Consider the following 18,673-nt stretch of genomic DNA (forward strand, 5'->3'; position numbering starts at 1 on the left):
TTTGGGGGATGGTGACTCTTATCTGGGATGATAGTTTTTGGGTAAGATGTTGTGCATAGATGAAGATGGCTGTTATGAGGTGATGCTATCAGTCTGCCTGAAGGATTGTCATTGCTTCTAATATTTCGCCTGTTTATTTTTGCTAAGATGTATCTGAGACACAGCTCTATGGTTAAGGAGAGCAGATTTAATTACGACTGAAGTGACAAGAAATAGACTCCCAGTGAATATTTTAAAGAGGAACATTCCAGAGATCTCCTACATGTATATTATGCAAATTCTTTAAATGATACCATGAGTTTGTTTTGATGTTTAAATGAATGGGCACAGGAATAGTTCACATTGGAGCAAGCCACTGCTTGGTTAAAATTTTGCCTATTTAGAAGTCATTGAATTTCAGATAGCTGTCAATCAATATGACAACTGGAACATTAACTCTATGGTACAAAACAATAAGACTGGTGTCAGACTGTGACCTCAATAGAAATTAATGTCATTCTATTATTCTTTGTAAAGTCCATTGTTTTCTTTGTGTTGCTTTTATAACATCTTCTAAGTAAGTGGCCTTTTGTTGAATTTTAGGGCCTTGCACAGTACTCTGTCCTTTTTTATGGCTACTACGACAATAAACGCACTATTGGATGGCTGAATTTCCGGTTACCTCTCTCCTACTTCCTGGTGGGGATTATGTGCATTGGATACAGCTTTCTGGTTGTACTCAAAGCGTAAGTTTTTAATCTGATTTCTGGAATCAATCCAAATAATTTTGAGAATTGGATATAATATTGATACTATTTCATGTCTAGACAATAGCAAGTATGTAAGTGATGAATCGGTGTAGTCGCCCTCTGTATTAGCCCTACGTTGCTTCACCATATGTGGGGGGCCCGTGTTTGTGGGGCTGCAGTCAGATCCAGCTGCTTGCCCATGGTTCGCGCCTGAGAGGGGGAGTCTGGATTAAGAAAGGCTAGCTAAAGATGTTAAAGGAAAAGATGGAGATACAGAATACAATCAGGAGGGCAGATTCAGTCAATATTGAATGCCTTGAGTTTATTTTTCACCATTCTTAAATACCTTAACTGAAAAGGGGAACATGATATCATGTATATAGAACAAGCAGACTTTTCTTCCTAATTATCCAAGGGTTCAGTAACAACACCTTAGATTCAATTTCTCGTTACCTGGCCTCAAGGGTTAGGGTAATCACACCTCAGACCATGCCTGTTGTTATTTAGATAAGACACCCAAGGCCAAGATCAAACATCCTTGTTAGGTGAGTTTTCTTGGCTCAGCTGGTTTCACTGCCCTTCTCTGTCCCAAATGAACACACAGACGCTATATTAATTATGAAACTGTTAGCCACTGTCTATGGCTTCTTATTGGTTAGATCTGTCTAAATCATTAACCTATTTCTAATAATGTAAATATTTCCAGGTGGTCTTCTCTTACTGGAGAAAGGGTCTGTTACTCTTCTCGTGTCCTACATGGTGACTGACTGTGCCTACATTTCCCAGAATCTTCCACCTCTCCTAGTCCCACCTATCTTGCTTCCCTTTTTGGCCAACAGTGCTTTATTCATCAACCAATAAGACAAATATATACACAGAAAAACATTCCCCATCATCTCCTCTTTTCTGTCTAAATAAAAAGAAGGGTTTTAGCTTTAACATAGTAAAATTATATATAAGAAAACAGTTATCAAGTAAGAGCTATAGTTATAATATTTAGTCCATTAACATTTAGCAAGATTTAAAGAAAATATTCTATCATCTATCCTATCGTTATGAGTCTAAAGTCTTATATGTAGCTTAACAATTATCATAACTAATGAAACCATAACTATAACTACCTGTCTTCAACTCCATCAAAGTATAGTATATAAACTTTAGAATTAATAGAGATCACTCACTGCCTGGTCAATCACCCAAAGTTCTGTAATGTTTTATCTTCAGCCCATAGGCCATAGTGTGTCTGGCAGACTCCTCAACAATGTAGGAAACTTTAACCTGTCTGCCTGTATTGGCAGTTTGTCAGATATTTTTTTCTGTGTCCTGTAGGATGTCTGACTGACTCTTCCATGAAGCAGGAACCCTGTAACAATGACTGTCTTGTTTTAGTAGTCACTTTCCTGTGGGTCCTGCATGTCCATTTTATACAGTATAAAGTCAAACAGTCTAGACAAAAGCAGTTTCTTGCCCAAATGGCTAGTCTTGCCATAATGGAAACAAACTCTATAATGAGTTTATTCCATGTCTGTCTTTCCTTCTGACACAGTTGGTGTTGTCAGGAGCAGTTGTCTCATTGTCAAGAAAAACCCTAAACCATTTTAAATGTCATGTTCTGTAGGCCTTTTAAAGGTTTGAAGACTACCTATCCATTTCAAATATATCTCTGTATATCTAGAAAACCTAACTAACCTAAGTTATGACTATTATAGGTATATAATCTGTACTGTATATACATTACATTTTTAAATGAGCTATACAAACACAATACCTAAACAAGAGAAGTACATATATATCACAAAATTGATCTTAAATTTGTATCAATAAATGAAAATCCATTCCAATACTAAGTGTTCATTTCTATACCATAATCTCCATTTTACCTTTAAAAGGAGATTGGTTGTGATCATTTACCATTTAACCAATCCCATTTAAATGAAAACAAAAATTTATAAACAATGTTTGGGAATTTGGGCAGTGTTCCTTCCAAACTGCTTTCTGCTGGTTGGGTGTGCTCTCCATACATGGGAATCATCACAAAACACAGAAACCTGGCCATGTCCTTGTTTTTGTAGTCTGGAAGGCTGCATAATCTCAGCTGTTTTAGACGTTGGAACACCTAGGACACCGTTTCAGGGGGTCTTGCTTCATCAAACCATATTAGTCTAGCAGGAATCCATAGCTTTACATTTTCTATGGAAACACAAGCAAAATCTCTTTTCACAAGTGACCTGTCCTTATGCTTTAATTTAGAAGTCAAAGCATTTTCAAAATATATAAGTTGGATTAATTTAGTAGCACCTATAATCAAATGTATCTTTAGCAGCTGTAGCTCTTTCCTTGGCAATCAAACAATTTGAAGACAACAGTATAACATATAGTATCCAGACTCTCTTAGTATTTTCCATCTTTACCTGGATTTTTATTATTTAATTTCTTTTACTTTCTTTCTTTTATTTTTTCTGAGACAGGGTTTCTCTGTGGAGATCTGCATGCCTCTGCCTCTGGAGTTCTTGGATTAAAGGCGTGTGTCACCGTACCCAGCTACTCACTATTTTTTATTTTCTCTCCTAAATCTCTATATATTTTTCATTACTGTAAATCTTTATCTTTGGTCAATCACATGAATCTTATGTTTTGGCCACTTACGCAAATCTGGAACATGCTCTTAAAGGAGCCAGAAGCATCTGCTTGCCTCAAAGAATGCCTGGCAAATAGAGCTCAGCTCGGCTGTGATGCAGCCCAGCCCAGGCCCGTGCGGCTCAGCCAAGCCCAGCCCAGCTCAACCTCTGGCCCCACAGAGCTCCCCGGGGCTGCCCGCCTGCCTGCCTGCTTGTCCACCCCGCTAAGCCTGGCCTCCCTTCCCAACCCGGGGCCTCACCTGCTGGACGGAGCTGTCCTCGGGCACAGCAAACTGCCTTGAAAATCTGCCATCGAAGAACATTGTGTAAATGAAATAAACACACAGAATCTGAGAATTCACTGCTACCAAGAAGCTGTGCCTGCCTTTGTTCTTTTGTTACTAAAAACAATCTTTAAGTTTTTGTGGAGTTTTTATTTATAAGTTCATAAAAACCACATTGTGGTGCCATAATGTTACAATAACGCTTCATGGCAGCCTAGTCTCAGTGCCGTGTCAACCCCAAATAACACACAGAGACTCTGTTACCTCTCTCATGTCCTATGTGGTGACTGACTGTGTCCATGTTTCCTAGAATCCTCCACCTCTCCTAGTCCCACCTATCTTGCTTCCCGATTGGCCAACAGTGCTTTATTCATCAATCAATAAAACAAACATATACACAGAAGAACATTGTCATTACATCCTACTGTATCTTTGCCTTTGACCTTTAGGACTTATGACTTAATAAAGACAGTTTTGAACTCTGACCTTTAGTCAAGATAGAGTGGAGCCATCTTTATGGGCCTTGACAAATCAGCACTGATGTTAAACTATTCTATACTAAAAACAATAGGGATTAACATAAACACAGGCCTTTGGAAGGTGGGAACATGCAGGGCTGGGAATATAATCAGTGGTGCTGTACTTGCATATCATGTGCAAGACCCTGGGTTCATGGTATCATGTCATCTTGCCTGTACTTCACCATCCTCATCTAAAAAATGGGGGAAAAGATATATTTTAAATTATCTAGCTGAAAAATTAGACAGTAAAATAAAAAGAAACTACTTTGAGCATTCCAGGTAGAAGGTCTTTGTTTGGTTAGCCCAGGACTCTCCCAGTTTTAGGTCTGAAAGTTGTGGGAATTCCTGACATGAATGGTTGGTTGCCTTAACTTAAAGTCTTTCCCTTCCTCTCCTCCCTCTTCAAAGCTCTGAAATCCTGATACTAAATGCAATACCTAAGCTGTGGAGGCAGCTAGAACAGTTGAATGTTGCAATGTTGGTGACTGGGAAACCATCAGTGACTGCGTAGTGTTTGAAGTTCATATACTATCACAAACTAAAAGTGATTTTCCCCTAAATGTAACTGTTCTCATCCAAATCAATTCGATAAGCTAAAAACTCTGGATTTTACCAGCATACTTTATAACAAACTGCTGGAAAGAGCTGAATAATTCATTGAATGTGTGCCTAATGAGGAGCTTATTAATGCCATTCTATCCCAGAAAGTTTTCCCAAGACTTCCCTACCACAGGTTCCCTGACAGTGCACACATTCTCTACTGTTTGTAAGTCTGGCAGTAATGCTATGCATAGAACAGACTGAAATATCCTTTAGTACTTTATGTTGCCATGTGTAAAAGTTGTAAATGTTTTGTCTACATATACTATCTTACATGTATCATAAAGCAACATATGTCATTAGCTGGTATAAGCATAAACATAAAACTATTTTTTAATTGGGAAAGTTGGCAGTATACATACTTCAGAATCTCTAACAAAAACTAAAATTTATACTTAAAATAATAATTGATATTTGCCTAACACATGGTATATACATCATGACAACCACTAACTGTTCCTTCATTTTTTGTTTGATTTTTGGTTTTGGTTATGCTTTTTTGAGATGGGGTCTCATGTATCCCAGGCTGGCCTCAAATTTACCTTTTCCAGAGTGATGGGATAACAAACCTGTGCCACCATGCCTGATTTACGTGTTGCTAAGGATCCAACACAAAGTCTCATGCATGTTAGGCGAGCATTCTATTGAGCTACATCTCCAGTGAAAATTGTTACCTCTTAACCATTACAAAACTACTATAATACCATTTTACAGGTTACTAAATAAAGAGTACCAAAGGCCATGTGTCCTTCGAACCTGTTTGAACCCAAATCTGTGTAGATGAAAAGTACTCTGCTACACCCTGCCCTCTGATTTCATCGTCTGTAGGATCAAGATGCTCCTCCCATGTGTCTTGTGTAGTGAATGAAGACGTATCAGTTGTACTTGTGGAACAGATGATGAATTTAAGGTTCAGCAGCTTGGTGACCATATCACACTCACACAGCCAGAACAGAATTCTGAACACCAGCCTCTAACTCATAGTCGTCAACATATGGGTCACAACCCCTGGCGGGAGGAAGTGGTCAGAGGCCCTTTCACAAGGGTCACCTAAGACCATTAGAAAACACAGATATTTACATTATGATTAACAACAGTAGCAAAATTAGTTATAAGGAAGCAACAAAAATAATTTTATGGTTGGGGGTCACTACAACATGAGGAACTCTGTTAAAGTGTTGCAGCATTAGGAAGGTTGAGAATCACTGCCCTAAATGCATTCTTATTTTCCTAATCTCTGAGGAGGACTCATTCATCTCATGATGACAAAGATAAATCTCTAGTCTGTTCTGGGTGGCCTTTTATAATTTTAAAATCTATTTAAAAACTATTCTTTTATGTGTTGTAAAATCCATTTGGAGTTAAATTGCCTTGATATGACTCTTGTATTAAACTTTTGTTGTTAAAAAATAACCTTCTCAAATATAAGTATATTACAAAACCCATTTATTTTTCTGGATCACATTAGAATCTGGGGGCCAGTGACCTCACACATAATTCTCAAAGGAGTACAAATATTTCTACATTCTATTTAAATTGTAATTATCCCCACCACTTTCTTTTTACTTCTTTTATATTTAACAAGAATATCTGTGACCCACGCCAAACCCTGCCTAAATGTCTTCCATATTTCCTGACATTGAATCTCAATGTCAAATTTGTTTCCCAACAACCAATTATGTCCCCTTTTGTTCATCAATTCTCTCATACACTTAGAGAATAAAAACCTAGAACCCCTCAAGAACTTCACATTAATATTTTACTTGTCAGTAGTATTTCCACTGGAGATGATGCTATCCACTGTTTCTAATGATGAGATTCAGACCTTAAAGGATGCCTTGGAAGGCTCTGCGAGGCCAACTTATTCCAGGAACATAACCTCCCAAAAGATCCAGCACAGCACACAACTGTCTCCCCCTCCTCTCCAAGCTGCAGTTGGTCCTCTTTCAAGAGTGCTTGGAACAGAAGGGCAGTGATGAATGAAAGGTCTAAAGTCACCATGTTCCATTTCATGTCACTGCTTTATGAATTGTGTCTAGAATTCTGAGATTCAAACTGCAAAATTCTCTTTTTACAAACACAGTCCAGGATGAATGGCAAATACTGGCAAAAGCTTTTATAATGTCAAGAACAGACTAGCAAGCAATCCCATGTGTAGGCATGTATACAAAAGACTGCTCATGGTATATGTGCTTATTGTTAAAGCTTTTCCTGGTGCTAAATTTACTTCTATTCATTTAAAAACAATGTATAGTATCTTTACTGTGAGCGATCTAGAGAGCTGTGTAGTTCCTGGAGACTTAATGATGAGTAAAATAAAGCTCTGCAGTCACGGGGCTCAGTAAGGGAAATGGACATCAAGTAAGGCACAGCCAGCGCTTCTGGAAATGGACAGCAAGTAAGGCACGGCCAGTGCTTCCAGCTTCAGGCCTACCATTGGGTCTCGCACTGTTTTCCAATCTAATCTTTGTCTCAGTTTCCTTTGAAGAACAGAGTTCAGGGAGCTTTGTATCGGCCTTAAAATAATCCTACCTTCTCTCTGTAGGGGATTTATCCTGCTAGTCTCTATAGGTATTAAAATCATCATAGTTGTTTTTGATCACTGGAGAATGACAGAATTAAGAAACAAGTAAATAAATTTAGAAGTTGAAGTTCCTATTGTCTATGTGAACAACCTGTTTAAACTGTGATCCAGACATTGCATTTTCAGTTTACCTGTGATTGCTGTTTACTCTCTCCCTTGTCTGCCTGTCTTACTTTTATCTGGCTGCTGTATTAAACTCCTGCTTTTACAGGATGACCAAAAATATTGGTGACGATGGGGGTGGCGATGACAATACTTTTAACTTCAGCTGGAAGGTATTCTGCAGTTGGGACTATCTGATTGGTAACCCCGAAACAGCTGACAACAAATTTAATTCTATCACAATGAATTTTAAGGTAAAGGCACAAACCCCAAAAAACTCATTCTTTGTATTCTAAGCATATCGCTGGGAAGCATTCCATGTGAATTGTCAAGTTAGGAGAAGGATAATCTTATCATTGCTGCCTACTATGATATGGACATGAGTCTAATTATGACAAAAATAGCCTGTGACCCATAGCAGCTGCATTGTTTCTTCAGGACTTTTCTTCTTCAAATTTAGTAATAAAATACTGTGATTTGGTTGAAATAGGAGTTCACTGGTTATAAGAATCAGATAGTTCAAATCATGTGATGGTGCTCACTAGCTATTTGCAGAAACATGGAGGTTCAGTAAGTAAATTGATTCTGCAGCATTACAACATAGGTTTAAAGCAATACCAGTAGAGCAGGGCATGGTTTCACACACCTATAACCCTGGGGTTTGGGAAATTGGAGACAAGAGGATCAGGACTTTAAGTACAGCCTCAACTAATAAAGTGAGTTTGAAGCTACCATAAGATACATGCAATTTTTTCATAAAAGCAAAGCCCTACATGCCCCCAACCCCCTGTAAAAATTAAGTACTAGAAGAAGTATCTTTTAGAATGAAGATTCTCCTAGTGATATGATTTAAAAGGGTTTCATGTAGCCCAGGTCAGCCTCAAGCTTGCTATGTAGTAGATGCTAACCCCAAACTTACTCATCCTCCTGCCTCGACCAATTCACTGACTGTCCTGTTCCATCATTATTCAGGTACTTTATAGAATTTTAGGTTTAGTTCACAGTTTTGTTCCTTGTTTTTCTCAATTCATAGTCTTTTTTCAGCAGTGTTTCTCTTACGTTCTGTTTTGCCTGGCTGCAGGAAGCGATCATAGAAGAAAGAGCCGCCCAGGTGGAGGAGAATGTCCACCTCATCAGATTCCTGAGGTTTCTTGCTAACTTCTTCGTGTTCCTAACACTTGGTGCAAGTGGATACCTCATCTTTTGGGCTGTGAAGCGATCCCAAGAATTTGCACAGCAAGATCCTGACACCCTTGGGTGGTGGGAAAAAAATGAAGTTCGTCTCTGCATGCTTTTAACATGCTTAGAAACTCATACTTGCTGGTTTGTGGGCTGTGTTTCTGAAGTTGAACTTGAGACAAGGCTGCTCCCTGCCTAGTGCTCCATTCTACTCTTCTGCTTACCCACTACTCTGCACATTTCTCATCGCCTTACTGTCCTGTTTCCAAATCTGTGCTGTTGGGTTTTCAATGTATGTCAAGATGGAGAGTTAGAACTGAAAGAGAGAAGAGAATATTTTATAGAGGGAATGGTGGATCTTAGGAGACAGCATGACAGGCATAGTTAGGAAAACCAGGCTGAAAGCCTTAATGTTTTACTTTATTTATTTTCCTACAATCCAATATTGCTTTCTTGGAAGATGTCACTTTTACAACTAAAAGGCCAGATTCCTGATTAGTTTGCCCTTAGTTCCTATACCTAGCTTATAAGAAGCACTCATATTGTCTGCTTAATTTTGTGTTTCCAGGCTTTTCACAAGAATCCCAGTGAAACATCTCTTTCTTGCTAAAGCCTTTGTTCCTCAGCTATTCAAATGACAAAGGCCGACTCTTGGCCAGATTTGCCTTCAGAGAATCTGCCCAATTAGTGTGTAGGAGAGAGATGATGAGAATACAGATTTCAAATCAGGAAATAATTGATCCTGAGTTATTGCTAGAGCCTGTGGTACATCAAATATTTTCACATACCACACAACATCAGTTTGAACTTGGGCATTTTCAAAGCATGCACAGATTTATGCTATGGGGATATTTAGGCATCCCAGATGGAAACTTCTGCAAAGCTTGGTCAATGGAAGAATTTTGAGGTGACTCTTGATAAATGTGTGATTTCTTAGAAATGTCTTGGCTGGCAAGTGATTCAGCAGAAGTATAAAAAATATCTCTTCATAAAAACAGTATAAAAGCTTCAGATGTGATATAAGCAGAAATGAACCACACATTTAGAGATAACAGTATCATAGTTGTTCCATGAAAACCTGTAAAGTGGAAGTTATTAAGTAGAGGGATTTTTTCCCCAAAAGGACAAAAATAGCACAAATCATTTATCAAGTTTGTTTTCAAAATACTCCTATAGTAATGATATTATAAGAAACATGATTAGGGGCACATCCACAAGCTCATATATATAGCAAATACAAGTTGAATAGTGTCTTTGCTGTTTTATTGAGACCAAATACTAAAAATGCATGGCATAGTCTCAGTTTTATAAGATATCAAAGGAACCTAGCTGAAAATCTTCCCTACTTCTGGACAGAAGCGGTAATAATGGAAACACCCCAATTTCTGTGTCTCATTGTAGATGAACATGGTTATGTCCCTCCTGGGGATGTTCTGTCCCACACTATTTGACTTATTTGCTGAACTGGAAGATTACCACCCTCTCATTGCTCTGAAGTGGCTCCTGGGGCGCATTTTTGCTCTTCTTCTAGGCAACTTGTATGTATTTATTCTTGCCTTGATGGATGAGATTAACAACAAGGTGAGCCTTGTGTCTGGATTGTCCTTGTCATCAGCATGATAATTTCCCAGTTTGGAGATTACCAGGAATGCCTTTGAAACTGTGCTATGTGATTTTCCTGTCCACTTCTTTGATTTCTAGATTGAAGAGGAGAAGCACGTGAAGGCCAATATTACTCTGTGGGAAGCCAACATGATTAAGGCTTACAATGAATCCCTCTCCGGGAACACCACAGGACCACCCTTTTTTGTTCACCCTGCAGATGTACCCCGGGGACCCTGCTGGGAAACAATGGTGGGACAGGTAACATTATAAAGAAAAGTGTATGCTGTTATTGGACCAAATGATTTGAATACTGCCTCCAAACTAAGGCCTTTTTGTTTATTGTTTACTAGTAAAAATAGAGACAGTTGATTGAATTTTTAGCACTTGCTGGCTTGCATTTCATACATATTAACTCAGGGAGACTTCACATCTGTCCCCTGAGATAAACACATTTTCTTTTTACAGCATGAAAGGATAGCTTACAATCATGTGATGAGATTTATGCCACTTATTATATTCTAACAAACCACCCAAATTTAGATACGCTCAAATAGTGCTTATGTGGAGCCTTACTTAGTGTTATTTGTTTTTATAAAAAAAGATCTAGTGGTTTTATAATATCATTTTTTAATCTAATGATTTTTCCCTTAAGCTTTAAAAGAAATACTATTTTAAGTTATTTGTTTTTATAATGGTTATGTAAATGACCCTAGTCTAGCTAAGACTAGTGATATTTTACCAGATAAAAGAAATAAGGTCTCATTGCTTACAGTCCAATAAAGGGAAATAAAACCAAACAAAAACAATCAGAGATACTGTTTCAGACTCCCCCACTTCTGTACAGATTCTATTTATGTTTTGTGAAGCTTGTAATTTTATCTCATTTGAGAAAACACTCTTAATGTGCATTCAGCCTTACTTCATCAAGTGCAGACAAATTCAAGTATATGTTAGTGTTTCTATAACAGAGCAGTTAAAAAGTATCAGTTATGTAGTCTCTGTGAATTAGTTGAACAGATTTTTAAAATTGTGTTTTCTATAGGGTGAGAATACCAATGTATTAGCACAAGTTTTACTCAAGTAATGCAATGTAAGTAAATGTGAACTCAAAAGATACCTTTACTTTCAGTCTGTTGTTCATGAGGTTAAGTCATTGTGATTTCAATTATGGGATGAAAATATATGTACGTGTGTGTGTGTGTATGTATGCACGCACACTAGAATTGTATGCCTGAAGATGGAATAAAGAGTGAATAGTATAATTTGCTTTATTTACTTTTTAAGTATTTGAGAATCAGATAAGTTCTTAATGTATGCTGCTAGATTTTCAGATCTTCACATACCATACACTCTTCTAGAAACATACATAAATAATAAAATAAAGCTTGTCTGCCTTTGAAAGAGAGATGCTGTGGGCTACGGTGTGGTAGAGGGCCTCCAAGTTGTTCACCTTTGAGTCTGTTGACTTACTTGACACGTACAGGTATTTAGCAGGATGAATGACCCTGAACCATGGTGAGTGAGTCTAATAAAGTTATAAGGGGTCTTTTTATTAGAGAGACATAGGGTCAAAGTCAGAGAATTGAGATATGACAAAGCAGGCAGAAGTTGGAGCGATGTTCTTCAGACATGGAGGAAGGGGAAATAGCTGAAGGAGTGTGAGCAACCTCTAGGAGTCAGAAACTTGGGGAAACAGATTCTCCCCACATCTATACTTTGATTCTAGACTTGCAACTTCTAAGAATCATAAGAAAATAGTTGTATTCTTTTCTTTTCTTTTTTTTAACATTTTTATATTTTAAATAGCTTGTTTTACATGTCAATCCCAGTTCCCTCTCCCTCCCCTCCCCCCACACCCCCCCAACCCCCCCCATCCTCCCACCCTATTGCCAATTCCTTCCACATAGGGGATATCTAGAGTCTATCATTTCATTCAGGGTAGGGTCCAGGCACTTCCCTAAGAGTCAAGGCAGAGAGAGCAACCCTCTTTGTGTTATGAACACACGATGCCTGTTAGTATTCGAGGGATAAACACTGATCCACTGCTCAGGATCCCATAGGTAGCCTAGGCCTCCTCATTGACTCTCACATTGAGGGCATCTGGATCTTTCCCATGCTGGCCTCCCAGCTGTCGGTCTGGGGTCCAAGAGCTCTCCCCTGTTGGGATCAGCTGTTTCTGCTGGTTTTGCCACACCCACAGTTAAATACTGAACAGAACCCAAGGAACCCAGCGACAGAGAGAGAGGAGCAAAGAGCAAATTGGCATAGTAGTATTACTTTCACCTACAGAGTCTGTGACATTTTGTTCTATGAGGAACAGGCAGTCACTTGTGGATTTACGTCTCAGTGCTCTGTGTGAAGTATGTTCTCAAGGGCCTTCTTCACACCTAACCTAGCCCCTAAATCTGCAACCCAACATTTGAGAACAGAGACTCTTAGAACACATGGTTTGCCCAAGAGTTCATGGTGAGAGTGCATTTCTCATTGTTGGATGGGAGTCCAAAGTCCATTTGTATACCCAGGATAAATACTGATCTACTACCCAAGGCTAAATAGATTACCTAGGCATCCTCACTGACACCCACATTCAGGGGGTCTTGATAGGTCCCATGTTGATTCCCAGGCATCAGTCTGGGATTCAAGAGCTAACCCTTGTCAGGTCAGGTACTTCTGGGGGTTAAACCAACCCAGTCTTAATCCCTTTGGTCATCAGTCCTCCCTCTCTGTCACTGGATTTCTTGAGTTCAGCTCAGTGCTTAGCTGTGGGAGTCTGTCTCTTCTTCCATCAGCCACTGAATGAAGGTTCTGTTTCCCAGACTCTCTGGCCATGGGATTGTAGGCTGGTACTCCCCAGATCTTTGTCTAAAATCCATATATGAGAGAGTACATGCCATGTTTCTCTTTTTGTGACTGGGTTACCTCACTCAGGATGGTTTCTTCCAGTGCCATCCATTTGCCTGCAAATTTCATGATTCCATTGTTTTTTTCTGCTGAATAGTACTCCATTGTGTAAATTTACCACATTTTCTTTATCCACTCTTTGGTTGAGGGGCATCTAGGTTGCTTCCAAGTTCTGGCTATTACAAATAATGCTGCTATGAATGTAGTGGAACAGGCATCCTTGTTGTATGAATGGGCATCTTTTGGATATATGCCTAAGAGTGGAGTTGCTGGGTCTTGTGGTAGGTTTATTCCCATTTTTCTGAGGAATCTTCACTGATTTCTAAAGTGGCTGTACAAGTTGGCACTCCCATCAGCAGTGGAGGATTGTTCCCCTTTCACCACAACCTCTCTAGCATAAATTGTCATTGGTGTTTTTGATTTTAGCCATTCTGACAGGAGTGAGATGGTATCTCAGAGTTGTTTTGATTTTCATTTCCCGGATGGCTAAGGATATTGAGAACTTTTTCAAGTGCCTCTCAGCCATTTTAGACTCCTCTATTGAAAATGCAATAATCAATATTGTATGGAAAAACAAAAGACCCAGGATAGCCAAAACAACCCTGTTCAACAAGGCAATGTCCAGAGGCATCACCATCCCTGACTTCAAGCTCTATTATAGAGCTATAGTCCTGAAAACAGCTTGGTATTGGCAAAAATTGACAGGTAGACCAATGGAATCGAATTGAAAACGCTGATGTTAACCCACACATGTATGAACAGCTGATCTTTGACAAAGAAGCTAAAAATATACAATGGAAAAAAGAAAGCATCTTCAACAAATGGTGCTGGCATAACTGGAGGCTGGCATGTAGAAGAATGCAGATAGATACATGTTTATTGCCATGCACAAAACTTAAGTCCAAATGGATCAAAGACCTCAACATAAATCTAGCCACACTGACCCTCTTAGAAGAGAAAGTGCGTGGTACCCCTGAATGAATTGGTACAGGAGACAGCTTCCTGAACATAATACCAGTAGCACAGACAGTGAGATCAACAATTAATAAATGGGACCTCCTGAAACTGAGAAGCTTCTGTAAGGCAAAGGACACAGTCAGCAAGACAAAAAGGCAGCCCATAGAATGGGAAAAAATATTCACTAACCCCACATCTGACATAGGGCCAATCTCCAAAATTTCAAAGAACTCAAGAAACAAGTCTCCAAAACACCAAAGGATCCAATTAAAAAGTGGGCTACAAAACTAAATTGTTTGTTTGTTTTACAGTGCTTATCTGTCTAAGTAAGCAAAGGAAGCTTGCAGCTGTCACACTATGACAGGGTTTGTCAGCTGGTACAAAATGAGTCGGGATGTGGGTTAGGTGAGGTTGCCCGAGGAAGACTATATGAAGGGCTGAGTACCCTGAAAAATATGGAATTTGATGGTCTGAAAGAAGGCCAGTGAGACTACAAAGAAAACACACACACACACACACACACACACACACACACACATACACACCAAAAACAAAGGAGGAGCAATACAAGAATAACACAGAGAGCTGTATGCAAAGCCCCCACAAGGATGGGGAATCACGTGACCCAGTGATGAGAGGTTTCAAAACACCTATGGGCAAAGCCTTTCTTTCCTTTCCCTCACTTTTCCTGTCTATTTGTTTGCTTTGTGGTCAAGATGTTCTTCTACTTACAGTCCTTTGTCATGAGTTACTGTGCAAGGGAATTAATGCTAAAATAACTTAAAATACATATTGAGTTTTCAATAATCTTTTGTTTTCATCATATTTACATTATAGTTAACTTATACCTAATGTGTTGATGAATATATTTTATTTTAATATATTACAAAATAAATATTAGTTATTAACATTTAATATGGTATGGCAAGGAAGGTGATGGTGGCTGATGATGCCAGGAGTTTTTTAGGAGGCGTAGCTTTGAAGCACGAGGCTGGAAATTCACTGATGATTTTGTCAAATACCTACTTGCTCTATGAGTCAATGAACTCATTATTTTAGAAAGGAGACCATCTAGATGGATAGAAGTAAAAAATCAAAAGGCTTTTTACAGAATACTGTTACTTCTTTTTCTTATTTTTTCCTTAAGGCAGGAACTCATGGACCCCAGGCTAGTTGTGAATTTACTGTGTAGCTGAGGATACCCTTGAACTTCAGCTCTTCTTGGCTCTGTCTCCTGAGTGCTAGGACCACTGGTTCCACCACTGGTGATTAACACAGTGCTGGGGGTCAAACTAAGTGCTCTGTACATGCTAGGCGAGTACTCCATCAAATGAACTGTATCCCCGTCCTTGACCTCTGTGAACTTATGACTTTATGCATTCAGTCTTTAATCTTCAGAATAAAAATTATTGAAGAGAAATAGAAAAGAAACAGGTTAACTGTGGTGAGGAAAATGTATAATTATTTGTCATTTTTGTTAATGTTTATTGTTATATATTTCCATGAGGTAATATTGACCTTCCTGTCCAACTCACAATACACATACTTTGCATTTAAATTCAAACCCATGCCACAGAAGTGACTTGACTTTTTCACAACTTTTATTTCCATATATATATATGTATGTATATATATATATATGTATGTATGTATACAGACATGGTTGTTTTGTTAAAAATAAGTTCATTTCACATATCTTAGTCTATGGATTTTTAAAAACTTGTGTTGAAAACAAAGTTTTAGCTTTTTAATAAAGTACTGTTGTGGTTTGAATGTGAAGTGCATTTCATAGGCTTATGTGTTTGAACACTTGATTGCAAGCTGGTGGCACTGTTTGAAAGGTGGGAGAACCTTTAGGAGACAGAACCAAGCAGGTGAAAGTGGGTCATGGGGGGAAGTCTAGGATAGGGTTAGTCTGAACCCACTGATGTTCATTCTTGGCTTCCTGACTGTGTTAGTATTGTGACCAGCTGCCTCACATTCATGCCACTATGCTTCCCTGGTTAATGCACCGTATCCCCTTCAACTGTAAACCAAAGGAAACCCTCCTTTCTTATGCAGCTTCTTGTCATGAATTTGGTCAACCTCAAGGAAAGTAACTAAGTAAAAAGGTGCTTTTTAAGCAACCTCATTGAAGTTTATTTCATGTACCATATACACTCTACACTTCCAAAACATACAATTCAGTGCCAGGTGCAAACCTAAAATCTGTGCATGATGAGTATTTTTCCATTTGCCTTTAAACATCAGTGTCATACATTTTTGCAGGAATAATAATAATAAGCTGGTATAGAGATTTGAGGATGGAGCTGCTTAGTTTAAGAGTAACCAAATATAGGGGAGTTTTTTTCATTTACTGGATATGCCTATTTAATTTGTTTTTCTTTTACTATTAGCTATAGTTCTTCAAGCCAGTGACTTAGAAACATGACAGTTTTATATCAATATTAGGGTCATCTGAAGACATAAATGTGTTCATTAATAAAGACTGTTTCATGCCAGGAGTTTGTGCGACTCACCGTTTCCGATGTTCTGACCACTTATGTCACAATCCTCATTGGTGACTTCCTCAGAGCGTGCTTTGTGAGGTTTTGCAATTACTGCTGGTGCTGGGATTTGGAATATGGATATGTAAGTATGGTGCTGACTTCTCCTTTATTAAATTTCTCCTCCGTGATTCATCGTTCACACACACTCCACAAGCAGAAGGGTGCCTTAGAGTTACATGAGTGAGGCCACCTTTTAAGATGGCAATAAACAAAGATTCAGCATTGCAGTTTTATGTAATGAGTGTTTCTCTGTCCTGCCATCCAGCTCCCAAATAATGATACTTCCCAAATAATGAGACTTCTTATTAATTACAAAAGCTTGGCCTATATCTTAGGCTTGTTCCTATCTAGCTCTTATAACTTAACCTGTTGATTTTAATCTATGTTCTATCATGTGGTGTCACCCCTCTTTCATCTTGAACCTTCTATTTCCTCTGCCTGGATTTCACATCCTCTTTTCTCTCTCTGCCTGAATACCCCACCTATCCTCCAGCCTAGCTATTGGCCATTTAGCTTTTATTAAACCAATCACAGTGACACATCTTTACACAGCATAATCAAACATTTTGCAACAGTTATAATTCAGAAAAGCTCAGATTTGAGTATCATGGTTTCTAATACTGAAGTAAAGTTAGCTTTGGCTCTTTAAAATAATGGCCCTCTGTGGCAATATGTTGTTTATGATTTAATAAAGCTTGCCTGGAGATCAGAATGCAAAGCTAACCACAGTCATAGAGGCCAGGTAGTGGTGGTATACACCTTTAATCTCAGCAGCCATACTAGTTAGCCTTAGAAGCTGGGAAGTGGTGGTACATGCCTTTGATCCCAGCACATATAGAGAGGTATATACAACAGGAGCAGGGTCTCAAAGCTGACAATTAGTCTCCAGCTATATTGAGGACAGGACCACTCCAGCCTTGGGAGAGGTAAGAGCTCTATGTTGTTTTGGCTGCTTTGCTTTTTTGATCTTCAGCTTGAACTCTATCTGTCTCTGGGTTTTTATTATTTGTGGTACAACCCTTGAACTGTCAGTTAGAATATTGAAGGAAACCTTGGTCCCATGGTCAGTTCACTTCCCATGAAGCTAGTTGGTGCTGATACATGATTGCTATAAAGTGTATACTCTTTATATCCCTGTGAATTTTGCTGTGGGTTTGGGTAATTATCACGTGACAGTTACTATGTAGTACATGAAGGGATGAAAGGATTCAGTGAAGATGGTGTTTGCTTTATGAGGCTCACTGACAAACACGAGCCTGACAGAGACAACAGTGGGAACTGTGGAGATTTTAAGGAAGACTCAGTTTGCTGGCAAGCCTTTGCTTAAGTGGAGTCCAGGGGCAGCCTTAAACAATATTACAGGTTTCTATGAACCTCTCTTAACTTTATCACCAGCTCTTCCTCTGTGCCCAAGTTAAAATCTCCCTCAAACTTAGGGATGTGGTAGAGCATACAAGGTTCTTGGTCTGACATGTCAACAGGTCTCCATTGCCCATTTGTACAAATAAAATTGGTTTCAAGTAATCCACAGGAATGCAAGTGGCAGAACTGATGGTACCCTGTGTTTAAGCCCTCCATGGCTTTGTGAACATCCTGAATGTGATACATTCCTAGGGATCTCAAGCTATCAAAGAGTTTTCTTCTTTTCTTGCTGCCTCAGCCTAGTTACTGCATTCTAATTTTCATACATATCCAATTTTTAAAAATTTCAAACACAAAAAAATACTTTTTCATTTGCACTTACTATTTATCCCTCGAAGGGATGCTGCTATCCTAGAACTAGACATGGCCGCTTCTTTCTTCTCATTAAGCATCTCTTCCGTAGGTCACCTCCTCAGATTTCTTCTCTGACCACAATTCTAACAACCCATCTAATGATATGGCAACTTACTGTTTTGTTTTATGAACAAGCTGTACAACTACTGGACACGTCTTTTAAAAATGTTTATTACCCTTCTCCTTCTACAGTAAGGAATACACGAAGAAAAATGTCTGTTGTTTGAACCAGACTAGTCACATGGCAAATGCTGTCTGTTGACTGTCTG

The 18,673-nt window shown here is 38.8% G+C and overlaps 1 protein-coding gene across 1 annotated transcript in view; it reads left to right on the forward strand.

Moving 5' to 3' along the window:
* Window positions 1-18,673, forward strand: part of Tmc1 (transmembrane channel like 1) — a 235,941-nt gene that overhangs the window by 182,271 nt on the left and 34,997 nt on the right. The window contains exons 9-14 of the mRNA XM_040741971.1: window positions 583-725; window positions 7,547-7,691; window positions 8,519-8,713; window positions 10,018-10,197; window positions 10,318-10,479; window positions 16,582-16,710. Of these exons, the coding sequence (XP_040597905.1) occupies window positions 583-725; window positions 7,547-7,691; window positions 8,519-8,713; window positions 10,018-10,197; window positions 10,318-10,479; window positions 16,582-16,710 (954 nt within the window). The remainder of the gene's footprint in view (window positions 1-582; window positions 726-7,546; window positions 7,692-8,518; window positions 8,714-10,017; window positions 10,198-10,317; window positions 10,480-16,581; window positions 16,711-18,673) is intronic.

Source organism: Mesocricetus auratus, unplaced genomic scaffold, assembly GCF_017639785.1.
Source record: "Mesocricetus auratus isolate SY011 unplaced genomic scaffold, BCM_Maur_2.0 Super-Scaffold_4256, whole genome shotgun sequence".
In the NCBI taxonomy this organism is placed as follows: Eukaryota; Metazoa; Chordata; class Mammalia; order Rodentia; family Cricetidae; genus Mesocricetus; species Mesocricetus auratus.